The 16,489-nt window shown below is 42.8% G+C and overlaps 1 protein-coding gene across 3 annotated transcripts in view; it reads right to left on the bottom strand.

The window, feature by feature from the left end:
- pcnx2 (pecanex 2) overlaps window positions 1-15,156 on the bottom strand; it is a 34,857-nt gene extending 19,701 nt beyond the window's left edge. The window contains exons 1-19 of one of the 3 annotated variants that reach the window (XM_044135639.1): window positions 14,609-15,156; window positions 11,516-11,718; window positions 10,792-10,909; window positions 10,633-10,690; window positions 8,220-8,692; window positions 7,914-8,111; window positions 6,582-7,055; window positions 6,326-6,507; window positions 6,046-6,198; window positions 5,830-5,972; window positions 5,552-5,630; window positions 4,411-4,546; window positions 3,875-4,017; window positions 3,561-3,714; window positions 2,771-2,803; window positions 2,072-2,243; window positions 1,826-1,936; window positions 957-1,048; window positions 81-190 (exon numbers count right to left, since the gene is read on the bottom strand). In XM_044135639.1, the coding sequence (XP_043991574.1) occupies window positions 81-190; window positions 957-1,048; window positions 1,826-1,936; window positions 2,072-2,243; window positions 2,771-2,803; window positions 3,561-3,714; window positions 3,875-4,017; window positions 4,411-4,546; window positions 5,552-5,630; window positions 5,830-5,972; window positions 6,046-6,198; window positions 6,326-6,507; window positions 6,582-7,055; window positions 7,914-8,111; window positions 8,220-8,692; window positions 10,633-10,690; window positions 10,792-10,909; window positions 11,516-11,718; window positions 14,609-14,761 (3,185 nt within the window). In that variant the 5' untranslated portion in view covers window positions 14,762-15,156. Of the gene's footprint in view, window positions 1-80; window positions 191-956; window positions 1,049-1,825; window positions 1,937-2,071; window positions 2,244-2,770; window positions 2,804-3,560; window positions 3,715-3,874; window positions 4,018-4,410; window positions 4,547-5,551; window positions 5,631-5,829; window positions 5,973-6,045; window positions 6,199-6,320; window positions 6,508-6,581; window positions 7,056-7,913; window positions 8,112-8,219; window positions 8,693-10,632; window positions 10,691-10,791; window positions 10,910-11,515; window positions 11,719-14,608 lie in introns of all 3 variants that reach the window. The other 2 variants (XM_044135638.1, XM_044135641.1) reach the window with 2 other exon arrangements.
- Window positions 15,157-16,489: the final 1,333 nt, after the last annotated feature.

Here is a 16,489-nt window from a genome sequence, read left to right as displayed (position 1 = left end):
GCACATGTATTCATCCTACTTTATTCCGACTCTTCTAGTTAAAACCAGCTAAACACACTCACTCACACACAGATACTCACAGCAGCACAGAGGGGTCGCTGCTCTGCCGGCTGAGGTGATAGGAAAACACAACCAAAAGGCCACAGAAACCAGAGAACAGGGCCGGGGTGTGTTGTTCGTCCCATGGCTCCTGTGGACACACACAAGTACACACTCACACCTGTCTTTATTCCATGTTTTTTGAAAATACTAAGTATTTTTGCCCTCAAGTTGCATTCTGGTTTGGACAACATGTCGCCCATCTATTTACTTAACTACGTCTAACTCAGATTAAATGTAATATTTAAGGAAAACATGCAGACTAAATCAGGTCTGAGCTCGCTTTCTGTTTAAAGGGTCCGTATTATGCGTTTTCCAGCTACATGATGTCATCTTACAAGCTCAATCAAGTGATTATGTTACCTTCAGTTATTATAAAATTGCTGTATCTTATATGACTTAAAACAATTTTATGACTTTGTAATTTAATGCCTTGAAGTTGGGGCTCTATTTCTTTAAATACTCCTCCTCTTTCTGAAGCTCTGCCTTCAGGAAGACATCAGAACGTCGCTCCTGTATTAACCCTTTAAAGTTTTTACCAGTGTTTCTTTGAGAAGTAGATCCTACAATGAGCTCAGTTCCACTAAGTGTTTGCTAATTGCTGATGGCTAGTCTGAAGGATTTGAACAGAACGCTCGAAAGCTTGGAAACACCATCTCCGAGAAGACGGTTCTAGGTCCAACCAGGAGTCTTGCACAGCTGACTGGTTGCCACGGGAGATTAAAGGATTTCTTAAACATGCATGAAAGAATCGAGCAACTCTCCATGTATGTTTTTGATGAGGGAATAACATTGTAACGTGACGTAAATCTCCAAAAAAAAGGCATATAATAATACCGCCCCTTTAAATGACTTACCTTGAGCGCTCCGAAGCAGAAACCGTACAGCAGAGACAGAGCGACCAGACTGCGGAGGATGCTGTAGATCGCAGAGATGAGACTGGTGGCGGCTGAGGCACACAAACGACATGGAGAATGTGGTGAAAAACACACAGCAGCCGCTAGAAGCAACAGCCAAGGAAACAAGCAGGTCGACACCTGTCAGGTAGTATTTCGTTGTAATTTTTCTTTGAGATTTTCAAATATGATGCAATCGTTCCTTATAGAAAGATGAGCAATGGGTTACAGGGACCAGAGAGCAACATATTTACACATAGTCTTTGACCTACTTCAAATCCACATGCACACTTGGTGATGACCCATATTAAACCCAGATTTGAGGCTAGTCTCCATGCTAACACACAAACAATGTGGATTTGAGACTTGTCAAAGCAAGCGTGTTTATGGCTTCTTTCTCTTGATGCTTTTAAAAATATTTATGTGCTTTGAGCAGAGAGTATTGTACTCACCTGTGCTCTATAAACAACGTTATTATTCATCACCCTCCTTAAATATTAGCAATGTGTAAAGGAAACATGCTGGGCGGTGAGCACCAAGAGGCAGAAATCATCAAAGTTTCAGTAGTAGCTGCTCTAGCTCCATATATTGTTACAAAAAGGGGTTTTTCTGCATGAATCTGGGATTATTGACGTGAGGATTATAATCTGACGATGATACGAGGTCACTGTCGGGATAAATCTGACCAACCCACACTTTGGTTTGATTAATATGATGCAGCCAGGATTTGTGGCATAATATCTTCAACATACAACAGAATGTGGCAAAACACGATAAGAGACATGCTTTAAAGGTCAACTCCGAGACCTTCATTCATCGCCATTACTGACCCGTTCCTCCAAAGAAGTGCATGTCGATCTGCTCCAATAGGTAAATGGTAAAGGTGTTGATCTGAGGGAAAAGGCCCAGCAGGAAGGCGAACGGGAAGCAGTAGGTAAAACCTGGTTCACGCGCAAAACAAACATTTCTTAGTGATTTCCAGGAATGAAAAACCTTTCTTTTTTTAAAACAGGAAATGAGTTTGAAAACACGGAGAAGCAAATAAAACTACAGTACGCTTATGTTCTGCCTTTTACCAACTAGAACGTCCCGAACGAAGCTCAGCACATCGTAGCAGATGATGGTGACGCCGTACAGAGTGGAGACCGGCAGGTCCTTCCTCCTCAGCAGCTGCTCCAGCAGCCAAATCAGAGCGCAGAAAATACAGAAGTAGGCTGCTCGACTGTAGGCCACCAGCTGGTTGTGACCCTGAACACACACACACATGTTTCTGTCGGTGTTTGCGGGGACTTTCCATTGACTTCCATTCATTTCTACAGCCTAAACCTTACCCTTATCCTAACCCTAATCATTGCATACCAAACCCTAACCAAAACTCAATCCACACCTTAGTCCTAAATCTAACCCCTGAGCCAAAAACAGCATGTCCCCTTGTGGGGACTGGGCTTCAGTGGGTCCCCACAAGGTATTGCAAACAAACACACAGTAACACATATCAAACAGGAAGGATGTTTACTTGTTGTTAAGGCCTTGTTTTTTTTGTACATTTGCTTTGACAGAAACAGAACCTGAAGCCAGAAGGAGGTCGTCTTCAGTAAATATAAATTTAGTACCTTGAATTAGATTTATCTTTTATTGTGTCAAATATCTAAAGACAGAAAAAGTAAACAGAGAGAGCGTCATGCAGGGTGTTCACGTGTTTCTAGGGTTTTATCCGCTTCTCTCTTTTTTTTTTTTTTGTTTTGTTGTATTTCAGAAAGAAACAACATACTCACATGTGTTGGTGACGCAGCATCTGGCTGGACGCTCTGGAAGAACAAACAAACTGGACTTCAGATCAGACAGAACGCCTCGCAGGATCAAGCAAAGGTCAGGTCTAAGAGTTAGAGCTTACCGATTATAAACATACAAAACAATGAATTTAAATTCCAAAGAGAGCAAAGAGCAGCAGCTAATGAAAAGCATACAAATACAATGGCTGTAATAGTAACATCAGCTCATTTCCTTCCTCTTGTCTGCACCTGGGTTCAAAATAAGCCTCTGTGTAAGTTTTTGAAATGTGACACCACACATTGTATAATTTTAATAAGATTTATTTATGTCACAAAATAATGTAAGTTTATTATTTTTGTCCAAACTATAGAAAAAAATTTAACAAATTCTTCAAGGAAGCAAAAGAAAGATTACACACAACAAATAGATCAGCTCCCAAAGCTGACCCTTGTGGTATCCCACAAGTGATATCAAGACATGCTAACGGGTAGATGTCTATCTGCACCAAGTGTTGACCCAAAAACAAACAACAACAACAAAAAAAACAAACCTTGATACCATGCATTTGAGGTTTGCTGAATAATATTTCCAGGTCTGATTGGATTAATTTAAGTGAGAAAGAATCTGCCAAGAATTCAGACAGCTTTTGCTTTTAAAAATCCCTCAGTTTGCTTATGGCACAACCATTCGATCCTGAATACAGTATAAAACTCCAATGCGATATTGCACATGCAGTACAATCACAAACCTGCTCTGTAGGCTGACACACCTCCACCATTCAGCCCTGTTTACCTTCAGCAAGGAGTACTGGCAGCTAGCGATGACCAGGCAGAACTGGAAGACCCAGAAGTCCTTGAAGCATCCGTGGTTGAGAAGCACAAAACCCAAAAAGGAAACCAGGAAGGCCATGAAGACCGCTGCGACGTTCTCCAGAAAATCCTGGTTTCTTTCGGAAAACAGCACATGGAAAGGAAGAGGGACGGGTCACTGCAGTGGCGCCGATTGTCACAACTGACCAAAACAGATTAAAGCACAAACACTGTCGCCTGTAGAGTCGCAATAGGAGTGTGTTATGTTTAAAGCCTGTGTTATGTTTTGGGAGTTACCTGTCCAAAAGCGCAAGCAGGGTCAGACGATCGTACAAAACACTGACCCATTTCCCAGGAAACAGCTGGAGTTTGTAATAAACCTTTCTAGTCGGCTTCTCCTGCGTGGACGTCTCCGAAGATTCATCCAAGGAGTCTTCCTCCTGCCACACAAAATATCATAAGCATGGCTATCATTCAGATCCTGCTTATCTTTTAATGAGGAACAACAGAAAGTGTCACAATGTTCTAGAGTGTGGATACAACATGTTTGTTCTTCATTTAGTGAAAATACTTAGGCAGAGCAGCCAGAAAATGTTTACAAGCATTGCAGACAATTCTAGACTCAACCTGAAGGGAGGAAGGAAGCAAGGAAAGAAGGAAGGAAGGAAGCAGAAAGCCGAAGAAAGAAAGACAAACGCAAAGAAAAAGGACACATCAGTTAATCACTTTGTAAAAGGAGTAAAATGAGTAGATAAAATAACAGCAATAGATACTGTTAGATACTTTTCATTTTCCTATAGTTTTAGTTAGTAATTGAAGAAAAAGATGAAGACCGGAAAGATCTCCGGGTGCGTCCTCCGTGGCCGCAGCCTGTGAGCGGGAATGATGCGTCGCTGGAAGGGGCAGTCGGTGTGAGCGCCCGCTGCGCCGTCCTGACACTCCGAGTTGGACGAAGTCGACAGCAGGTCGCTGAAGAACAAACAGATCACACTGTAACCATGGTAACATGTAAAGACTGTTGCAGAGAGCCATGCAGCGGACACGTGGAGGAAAGCGCTCAGATCACAGCAGACCAGAACAGAACCTTTGGGCCACAAGCCAAACACTACGAGTGGAGAGAAGTCCACACTGGATATCACCTTGAACACACCATCCCTACTGTTAAGCATGGTGGTTGCAGCATCAAACTGTAGGGATGTTGTAGAGTGCAAAAGATGTGAAACTGAGGCTCATTGTCCAACAGGTTAAAAAAAAAAACTCCATACATTCAGATCTACAATGTGTCCAAAATGTGGCGCCTGGGCCATTCGGAGCCCTCGGTATGATTTTGTGTGGTCTGTGGGTGTGATTCACATCTCTTTTCAGTTTTTTTTTTTTTTTTTGGACTTTTAAATGTATCTTTTTTCATTTCAGTGAAATATTGTGTTTAGTTTGTTATTGAGCAGATTAAAAAATACATATTTTTTTGCCTTTTTTGATTATTTTTTTTTTCTTAAAGAAAAAACATATGGTTCTGTGGGCAACGAGTTCTCTGAACTTGTTTTGGCCCGGGTGGCAAAAAGGTTGAATCCCAATGGCTGAGAACTAAGTCCAGACCTGAAGTAAATTATTTATCCGTTAGCAAGACTTTAAAAATGACATCTAAGCCTCAGCCATTTTGAACAGAACAACAGGCAACAATATCGGACTCAATAAATGCACAATGTTGGTCCATCACATAAAATCCCAATTGAATACATTGAATTTTGTGGCTGTGGCACCACAAAGTTTGAATGGTACGAATACTGCGATGTGTAGAAGGGTGGGAAAAAATTAAAACCTAAACCTCTCAGGACGATTTCACGAAAACCAGGTGGAAGCGTTTGAGAACATGCAGGTGGAAATGCGTCAAAACAACGAGGGAAACTTGCGTCAGCAAAGGAGAAAACGGTGAGGAGAGCTTGGTGCATGGAGGGGAATCGGCGGCCTGCGTACCACATGTTGCCTGTAATGAGCTCTGCTCCCAGCGGCAGGTTGAGGGCTCTCTCTGCGTACAGCTTCCGAGGTCTGTCTCCTGATCACACAAACACAGACAGGTTCAGATCGTCCGGACGTCTTCCTGTCCAGCTGTGAGATCACTGCCGAGTCATTCGGCTGAACACGTTGGAAAATGCTATTTAATCCGTCTGCTTTCTGAAGCCGGCAATTAGATGTAAAACACACTGAATGCATGGATGTCCGTTTTACAGGTGAAAACACTGTCCGGTTCTTACTGTGCACAGTGTGGAAGGTGTAGGCCTCTTCTTTACTGGTGGCTTCAGGTCTGCAGATGACCTGCAGCATGGAGCTCTCGGACTGGGAGGTTTGAGATGGGAGGGAGTCGTAGTCCGGATCCTTCTCTCTGTCCGTCTGCGGACTACAAGGGGAAAAACAAAGCTCTTTGTTTGAATCCGACTGGTATTTTTTGCTAACTTCACGAGCACACCTACCTGTCAGGAGAGACGATGGGGATGTGCGTGGGTTTTACAGCTTGCGGTGGGTTCGTTGGGAGACTGGTGGGTGGTTTGGGTCGCTCTGATTTGTTGTCAGCGCTGGTGTCTGTTGCTGCTGGATCCGGCCCTAGAGCTGCACTCCGATTATCTGAATACAGGAGAGACGGAGATACCTGCTTTTGTTATTTTGCCTTTCTTTTCCGCGCCAAGCACTAATGAGTTATAGCTGACAGTATAGCATGCAAGCTCTATCTTTGGTTTGGTGGTTTAACCTTCTTCTTCTTCTTCTTCTTCTTCAGGGTCCACTTTCTGTTTGCTCTTCTTCTCCTCCTCTTCCTGTGCGCTCCCTCCTCTCAGACTGAGGGAACCTAGCAAGGAAACAAACTCCAAGAAGTTGGACTCATTGGGAATCTGGCCTTCCTTTGCCTCCAGGTCGGATTTGGAGCTGGTCATCGTGGTCTAGCGAAAGGCAAAGCAGATTTGAGTGTATTTCACAGATGGATGGCGTAGACAAAAGAGTCCATTTAACGTACTGTATTTTGTGAGCGGTCCGAAAGGAGGACGGCGTCTTTGCCGCTGTCCATGCTCAGGCCTCGGATGTGGGTCCTTCCTCCCGGCCCATAGCGGCCCACCATCGCAGGCAGACGCAGGAACCCTTGTGAGTCCGCGATCGGCTCCAGAGGGTCCGTGTCGTCTGGGTGGGAGCGGACGTCGATGCCAGACGAGCTGTTGTCGTTGGTCAGCTGCGGGCTGGGCGTGCCATCTTCGTTCATCAGCAGCCCGCCGTGCTCCTGCTCCAGATCCGGGCACTCCAGCGTGTTGGACTCCGAACTCATCGTCTCTCGGCATAGGTGAAACTCTTCGCTCTGGCTCGTGACCTGCTGCGGCTGTCTGGGTGTTGGCTCGACCTCCGAGCCCGTTGCCTCCTCTCCCTCCTTCTCGTCCTCGGGGGAGTCGAAGGTGATGACGGGGATCTTGATGTGACATTCTCCCGCAGCCTTCTGAGCCTTGCAGGGCACAAACAGGGACACATCTAATGCAAATGGACTTTTTGACAATTCGCACTCACAAATGGCACATTTATACACCAATGCACAGATTGGTAAGCAATTTGGCACATAGAGAAGTGGCAGGCAGAAACTGGAATTGAACCTATGACATTCTGATCACAAGACGATTACTCTACTGATAGAACCAGAGTCGCAAGAAACCCTAAATGGGGCGAACCCCTGGACAAAACAGATTACGACCTCATGTTTGACAGCAAATTGTGATTCTCTCACACAAAAAATTACAAGAATAATGTCATAAAATTATGAGAATAAAGCCATAATGTTACAAAAAATTAAGTTTCATAATACTATGACTTTATTCTGGTAATTTTATATATAGAAAAATCTATTATTTTTCTTAACCTGGTTCTAATACTCTGTCATAGCAAAGTGCATTAAAATTTTGTAATATTCTGGTTTTCGTCTGGCCAGGTGTACCATATTATTTACGTTGAGTCATATTCAGATGCTTTCAAATATCATCTGATGGCTCAGTATTAAAAGGATGCAATGATCAATTCAGAATAAAAGTGATAAGTTTACTAACATACTTTATTAAATCTATGACTGGTGCCTGGTCCACTAACTATATAAAAAATCAGTGAAACTAACAGGAAGGTGGATTAGCCACACTGTAAAAAATGAAAACATAATCAATAAAATTTATGGTAAAAAATGGTAAAACACCAACATTTACAGTCTGCAACATCCAAGGCCTTATCGAGAGAACTGATGCATGAGCGGGACAGACATGCCAGGATTCGAATCCCGGGATCTTCTTGTTGCTAGGCGACGGCGCTGCCTGCGTCATACCTGAGCGTTCTCCAGCAAGCTCTGCTTGACGCTCTCCTCCAGCTGAGCGGCCGTCTGGGGGTCACAGCTCATGGTGATGATGATCTTCACCGTGTCGCTGTCGTCCAGATGGGCCGACTCCGGTCCGGGGCTGGAGTTATCAACCAGAACCACCTCGATCTCATCGGAACAGTACGCCTCTTCCTCTTCTAGCTCATCCTAGAGAGCAGAACAGGAAAGCAGGGGGAACGTCTGAGTGAATAATGAGGGGTTTTTTCTCCCCGCCCCACATCAAAAATCCTTAATATGACAGCATGCAGGGCTCACCTGTGGAGGAGACTCTGCAATGTCTATGGACTCGCCCTGGTCATCCTTCGGAGTCCCCAGTGAGTTGTTGTTGGCATCCGAGTTCTCTTTCAGGCCCTCGCTGCCTTCCTCGCTCTCGTCTTCACTTCCCTTTGAAGGCGGCAAACCTTCATCCACCATCTCCCTGTCTGCAGCCTCGTCATCCTCCCTTTGCTCTCTTCTGTCCTGCTTCGAGTTCCTCTCCGGAGTCGTTTCCTCTCCTGACCGACTTCCCGTCGAAGATTTCTGAACGTCCCCTCCTCCTTCCACAGCAGCTCCATTTTCGGTCAGCTCCGCTTCCTCCCTTGCGGATCGTGACGGGGACTTCTGCTGGGCCTGCAGCAGCGGGGCGTCCTGATCCGGATTGGGGCTGGAGAAATCGTCGGGGGACAGTTCAGCGTCCGACCGAGGGCCTTCCCCCACGGCTTGCTCTGCCGCAGCAGCGTCGCCACGGCCTGAACAAAAAACAAATCCTACTTAAACTTGAGCAGCACTCTGTAATCCTACAATTATTCACATAATTGTTGGGAGGCTCTGATTTATCTGAAAGAGCTATAAAAAGACAACAAAAACTTTTTTTTTAAACTTTCAAGATGGATTGAAGATTAAACTGCCAAGATAAGACAGAAATTTGTCAAAAACTTCCCAAAAATAACAGAGCATACAAAAGCATCTTCTGTCCTTTTTTAAGAGCAAAATCATAACTCAACATTTTTTTCCATTCTTTTTCTCAGTTTGTGTTATTTTGGACCATATTCATTTTCTTCTATAAGATTATTCTTCAATAAAAAAATTATTGACTTCAACTTGACATTTTAAGGGAAATTCAACAACTTACCATCATTTGTTCATTAATTATCTCATATTTATTCATTTATAATAACCAGAAAGTAGCCGTAGAAAGCCTTTCTGGCTTGATCAATCAGTAATTATTGATATTTGCTCCAGAAGCAGCAGCAGTGTGTGAGAGAGAGCAGCCTGCGTTACACAGCTCTGCACTTCAGGAGTTTCCTAACATTTACTTCAGGAAAAATGTGTATTTCCTCACAATTGTTTTAGTTCTTCTTTATTCATATTATGTTAAAGTAACACCACTCTTACCTGAGCACAGTTTCTGACTAACCACCTCAAGTAACTTCAATGAAAGACAACCAAACAGATTTAAGCTACGTCATATCTCCACGGCACATAAAGAATTATTTATATACCTCAATGATACTGAAAATAACGCTTGTCTTCACTCCAAGCCAACTTCAACCATTGCTGTCAGTAAGACCTAGTACAGCACACGGTGTGTTCAGTGAACAAACAAAAAGATCAGATTTTTCACTTTTTGATCAGCAGCTGTGACTTTGATCAACATCTGATGTTTTGGTGCAGCTCAGATATTTTTTTTTTAAATTTGATTTCAGAAAAACGACAATCAGTTCATCCTCACTGGGCTCCTTTAAATCGTCAGGCCTGCTCTCTATTATTAAGCTGAAAACTTGGTGTAGATTTAGTTTGCTCACACAACCCATCGGTTGTCCCTCAGTACCAAAGCCACAATAAATTATCCTGGGGAAAAAAATCAATGAACACCTAAATCAGTGTTTATGCACCAAAAGACTTCATCAAAAATGGGTTTTTCCCTCTACTCTCTTCCATGCACTGACTTTTTCTTTGTTATTCTGGTGTTTATAAACCCATCCTCAGGCAAAGCAATACTTCCCAGACACAAAAATCTTCCTCCCGACCCAATTTAGGGAAGAAGGGTGTAAAGAAAATGGATGGATGGATGGATGGAAAAATCTTCCATGGAACACAGATTTGAAGGTAGGATGAATGATATTGTTAGCAGAGGCAAAACATTTTCTTCAAAAACGTGGCCGTCTGATACAATGCGCCAGAGTTGTTTTTAATTTCCTTTTTTCTTTCTCAACCAGCTGACTGGGCTCTGTCTAGTTGCCGGTGCATTAGGTCATAAATTTACTGAAAGCAGTCAGCTGGACCTGCTGGCAGGATAACTGGACAGCTTTTCTGTGTTTGTCTGAGGATAATTTACGACTGTGGTGCGTTTTGCAGAAAAGGAAGTTGTGAAGCCGCATCATCTGTGGAGCCACCCAGCGCGTAGCATGCCATGCACACTTTGAAGCAAAGTTGGGGACTTTTGTGATGATGTGGGAGGGAGGGGATTCATACTTTTTATGGATTTTGATAGTTAAAGATCACCCCTCGATCAAAACTAAGTGCTTTTTTCTTCATTTTTATTGCAAGATCATGCTAATTCAGTCAGATATTACTTTAAGGTTTTTCCACATCATTTTCCGCACCGGGGGCTCCGAAAAAATTCACCACTGTATATTTTATGTTTGACTGTAATTCCTGTAAGTGTTGCAGATCTGTGTGTTCAAACCTAAAGAAAGAGGGCCGCTACCTTCTGCAGATTTCCTCTCGTCTGACTTTGAGCAGTCCTGTATGGGGAACAGATCACAAACAACAAGTCAAGGTTGTAAAAAAAAAAAAAAAAAAGGTCAACAAGCCAGTGACTTCATGCATGTGCAGTCCATCTTACCACCCCGATTAGTCCCGGGTCGGTCTCCGTCTGCTTCAGCGTCACCTGGATCACCGGGCTGGGACGTTTGCGGGCCAGAGTTGTCATAGCGACACTGTCGGGGAGCGTGCTGCTCTTTCTGCTCGGGGAAATTGGGAAGAAGTGAGACAGTGAGGATTCGGGTGGAAGTTCATCAATCACTGCTTTGCTTTTAGAGAAAATCATGCAAGTGCTAAAACGGACAAATCAGTGCTGAGGCTGAAGCTATTTGCGTCTTGGCTTGTTTCATCTCATCTGAATGCATCATACAGAGAAGGAGAAGAAGAAGAAAAAGGAGTGGAAGAAGTGATGGATTTCCTTTTATTAGGCTCTGCTCAGAGAACGCACGTCTCAGCAAGACAGGCTGACCGAAAATCACTGAAATTAGTTCAGACATTCGCCAAAGCTACGCAGAGGCTCTTGAGAACAAAGTGAGGGAGTGTGTATTCCAGTCTTAAACACTCGATCATGAAGCCAATTTGATTTGAAAGACAGACAGTGCTGAGGAAAAATAAATCAATAAACGCAAACTGAGAATTAAAGGCTAAATGTATATTTTTGCACATCATCTGAGATTGAACCTCCTGGTGTATGTTGCACATTGATCATCCGGGAAGCTTCAGCCACAGAGGCGCTAGAAAGGCTGGATCGCTGAACAGAAATCTTGTGTTTTTCTATGACTTCCGACTGACCTCCCCACTCATACCTGATGCTCGCCGGCTGGCAGGAGTCCGAGGCGTTGCTCTTCTTCTCCTGGGCCTTGCTGAGGTCCGAGAGGCTGCTGCGGACCACCGCCTCGCCCTCGTCGAACATCAGGTGCAGCCGGTGGTTGGCCAGCTTGATGAGGACGAAGAAGACGGTGATGGAGGTGCAGTAGATGCTCAGGGCCATGGTGGTAGGAGGCAGGGCCTGCAAGAGAACGCAAGGAGATGTTTGAGACTTGAAGTTGATGCCGTGAAGATCAGGATGTGATAAATATGGGCATGGGGGAATTATTGCAGTATATTTCTCTCACCGAGGTTGAAAGCTAAGGGCAAAAAAACCAACAACATCTGAATAGATGAGTCACACTTAACTTAAAAGACTTCTGGCAGGCACACATTGGTTGTCAGTACAATGCCTTGCAAAAAATATGTATCATGTATTTTATAACCACGAACATCAGTGTATTTGATTGGCATTTCATGCGATAGACCAGAAAGCAGTGCATGTGCTGTGCATTGGGATTCAGAAGCCTTTTAACCTGATCAAGAAAATCTATCCAATTCTGTGTGATTTAATCTCAGTAAATCCAACTTTTCTGCGAATGCCTGCCAGCTTTGTTGGAGAGTATTCTTGAACAAACAGCCTCACAAAGCCCAAGGGTCACAGACAGATCAGGGACACACTGTTGAAGTGAAGTTTAAATCAAAGATATGTTTTAAAATAACAACCCGCAGGCTTTGATCATCTCCACAGATTCACGGTTCAGATGACAGAATCTGCTGACGGGGCAACTTTTAGCCGTACACTCAATAAATCCGGCCTTTACGGGAGAGGAAGAAGAAGTAAGCAATTGGTGAAGAGCTGCCCGATTGATCAAATTGCAATCACTATCACAGGTTGAGCATGTGCAATGCTCTAACAGCAAAGGCTTCACCGCATGCAGCACTAAGCAAATCTTTTTAAAAATGACTCTGATCTTAGTTCAAGCTACGATTCAGATTGCAAGTCAGAATCGTAGCTTGAGCAAAACTAGTGAAATTAACTGCAACAAACAAAGAGTATTTTTTAAGACGGTTCAAAGAAACATTTTTTCATCGTAGGGTCTGATATTTCAGGTGCCATGTATTCAAATTCTGTTTGCTAATAACAAATTTAGCAAATTTTAGGCAGACTTACATTTTGCACTATGTGCACACCTAACATACAGGTACATACACCTGAAAATTTTGAATAGCATCATAATGTGTTGACATTTTTTTCTCACTTCAGAAAGTGAAACTTGTATATCACATTATTACACGTGAACTGAAATATGTCAAGCTTTTATTTCTCCAGTTTTGATTGCTATGGCTCATTGTTTCATGTGGTCCATTCAAAAGGATATTTTAAACAGGAATGTCAGTATTCAGAAAAAAAATGCTCCTTTTTTCCTCCTTGTCCCGTGTAAGACTCTTCTGACATCTCTGGTTCAGGACTGGCTTGCCATAAGAAATGTAAAATTTGTACATCATAAGCAGGATCTGTCTAAGCATCGTGCCTCATGATGCGCCGACACCGGCCTCGGTCGGCTCCTTGTGAAGCTTCTTCAAGTTCTCGAATAGATTTTGCTCAACAATCCTCCCTGTTTGTAGTGCACCTTTTCCTACCGTGCGTTTTCCTTCCACTGAACTTTCTATAAAAATGCTTGGATGCGGCACTCTGCGAGCAACCATTCTCACCCTACTTGTGGAGGGGGTGAGAAATGTCTTCTGGACATTTGTCAGGTCAGCAGGGGGTATATATATATATATATATATATATATATATATATATATATATATATATATATATATATATATATATAGATATATAGAGATATACAGAGATATATATATATATATTTATAGGTCACCATGGTGGTATAGACGGTCACATGTTCACAGCAAAACATTCGTACATTAAAATCGCTACTCCAAAATGGATCCTATGTAATATTCAAATATTCTGAGACAGTGTATTTTGGGTTTTCGCTATCTGTAAGCCATAATCACAACTTTCACATTCTGGAATTAGTGGCAAAAACATATTGAACGTTTTCACAATATCCAAATTTTTGAGCCTGCATGACCAAGTGACCAAGATACAAAAGCTCTAAAAAAAAAAAAAGAAAGAAAGTTGACAGAAGCACATTTTTATTTTTGGGTACAAGAAGCTGCTCCAGCAGATTAGAGCACGCTATTTATTTTATTTTATTTTTTTTTACCTTTTACTTACATGCAAAGCGCTCTAAATGGTGCCGGAACGCAGCACCTGCACTGTCTGTGAAACATGACGGCGGCATGTTTAGTGCAACCGGGTGTAAATTTCATAAACAGGGAAAGGACAAACCAGCGTTCTGTTGCATCGAAGCATATTTTTGTGTAAGAATGTCTCTGTCAAAGCCCTGACCGTCATCAATCACATCGTCTGTGGCAGGACTTCACCGTTAAAGTTGACAAACGCTCTCCGTTCAATCCGAGTGAGTTGAGGCTATTTAAAGCAGCCTGTGGATATGCAGAGACATTCTCCAAAAGACTGGCAGCTAATATTAGAGCAGCTTGGATCTTACATGGTATTGACTGCGGAGAGCCAAATGATACACTTTAGTGTCGTTTAGTAATATAATGTTATCAACCTTCAATTAAGGGGGTAGCAGCACTCTTGGATGGTGCTGTGCATGTTTGTTATGTTTGCAATCAGAAAATAAAGCCAAATAACAGACAAATGTTGTTTACAAAAGACTCATAACTGATGGAGCCTGTATAGCACTCATCATCATCATCATCACCATCATCATGAACACTGTTTTTTTTTTATTGCCGGAGCAGCCATGCGTTGCATGCAGGGAAAAACAGTGCGACATTGACCGTTTTTTTTTCCTCCATCCGCGATGCTCGAAATCTCTGGGCGCTGCAGCGAGCGACATCTCGTACCTACAGATCCGTCGGTTGTTTATTCAACGCGGAGTAAACGGGCGCATGAACACCCTGCTACACACACACAAACTGCTACACACACACACCTCGCAGCAACCTTCGCGGCCTTGAACATCACGATCCGCTCACGAAAAGCTCACCAGATGCAGAGACAAGGGGAGCATCAGGAGGAATATCCACAGATAGAGGTGGCAGGAGTTGTTGAATTTGTTCTGGTCCGGGTCGTGGTACCAACCGCCAGTCAGAGATGCCCACACTCCCTGACGCAGGGTCTGCACAACGTGGGAGCCCATGTCTCCTCCTCTCCGCTCGGCTTTCTGGACGGACGGTGATGGGGACGATGATGCTGCAAGGCTACGGCGAGATGATCTCCTCTAACGTGAGCTGCTGTCACTGCGCCTCCATGTTGGAGCGATGCAGCAGTGCTCCCGGAGACCTCTCTCTCATCCTCGGTCTCTCTCGATGGGGTCCTCTCGTTTGTCCGCCGCTGCTTCCGCGGATCTCATCTTGACCCGCTCGGCTGTCCCCTTCCTCACTCTCCTCCGCTCCTACAGATGCGTAGCACTGACAGCCCCCTCCCTTCTTCTCTTTCTCCTCCCCTCTCCGTCGTTTCTATTATGAATCCCACCTTCGTTGCTCGGGATTTGAGGCGGTATGGCAGGACGTCGCGTCGCATAATCAAACAGCATTCTCATCTACATTTTACAAGGCAACTGTTAGCATTCCTTTCTTGTCAAAATGGCGTTCTTATCAGTCAGAAGCTCAAGCGCATCCCATGCATAAAAATACATTTCTTATCACATTATGTTGAGATAACAATATTTATCTTATTATGTTGTGATAAAAAACCTTTTCTTCTTGTGTGAGTGCTTAATTAAACACTCGGTGTTAAAAACGCCATGCCGTTTCATTAATAAACTTTAAAATTAATTTGACGGGCATTTACACTGAAGCCAGTGACTGTCTACATAGTAAATGGAGGTTGGAAGTGGCGTACCACTAATGAGTTTCCGGTGTGAAACAGAACTAGGAACATAAACATTTCCATTCTACAGGAGTATCATCGGTGGTGCACTGCCTCCAGCCTCGGCATCATTTGTAAAATGATCATTAGCTATAGTGTTAACAATTGCTAAACTGCAACTTAGCTGGATTTATACTAAATGAGTTGGCGTTGTAGTTGGCAGTGTATGTGCCTAACACTGAGAATGATTACTAAATGGGAAGACTTGGAATTTGCTTTCTAAGTAAAATTAAAAATACAGTCTTGAGGGGAAATTTTGCAAGAACACTACTTTTGATATTCTGACAACTGAAATATAAAAATAAATACAAATCAAAGTAGTTTTGAATGTGTTTCGTTTTATAAGAGAATTCAGTTTTCTGTAAGCAATGAGAACAATCAAAATTTAATGTGTGCCAACGAAATATTAAAGTGTGACCTTTTTTTGGCAGATATATTTTAAATTGAATAATTAAGGAGAAATACTTTTGTGTACTTTAATTGTAATTCAGGTGATTTTTCATGGAATTAGCTAAACTTATATTTAAAAACATTGATTTTTTTTAATAGCCTTGCAATTGTCAACTTCCAAAAATAATAGCCAGAATACTTTTTGGCATTTTTCCCCCTTCTTTTTCTTCCTCGCTTAAAGCATCTTTAGGCAAGAAAGGGATGGCGACTTAGGACTTTTATTATTTTAGGATGGTGACAAAATGCAAAATGAGCTTGCCATAACCTCACCCCACAAGCGGTTTTAATGGAGAAATCCTACCTTCAGTTAAATCACATAATGCATACCATATCAAGCAAGCATGCTTTGATATGTATAATAGATGTGGATGCAATAGTTAAAGCATAAAGTGTGAAATGTAATATATTTTAATACATTAAATATACATTCAAATTTATGGGCAGCAGTTTAAAGTTGTGGTTGAATATCAACATCGTCAATGGGCATGTGGGTCGGAGTGGATGGGGGTTTTTATGGTTGACTATTCCCATAATTTCCATGAAAGCG

The sequence above is a fragment of the Gambusia affinis genome, linkage group LG13 (assembly GCF_019740435.1).
Source record: "Gambusia affinis linkage group LG13, SWU_Gaff_1.0, whole genome shotgun sequence".
NCBI classification, from domain to species: domain Eukaryota; kingdom Metazoa; phylum Chordata; class Actinopteri; order Cyprinodontiformes; family Poeciliidae; genus Gambusia; species Gambusia affinis.
This window is presented reverse-complemented; position numbering and strand designations above follow the sequence as displayed.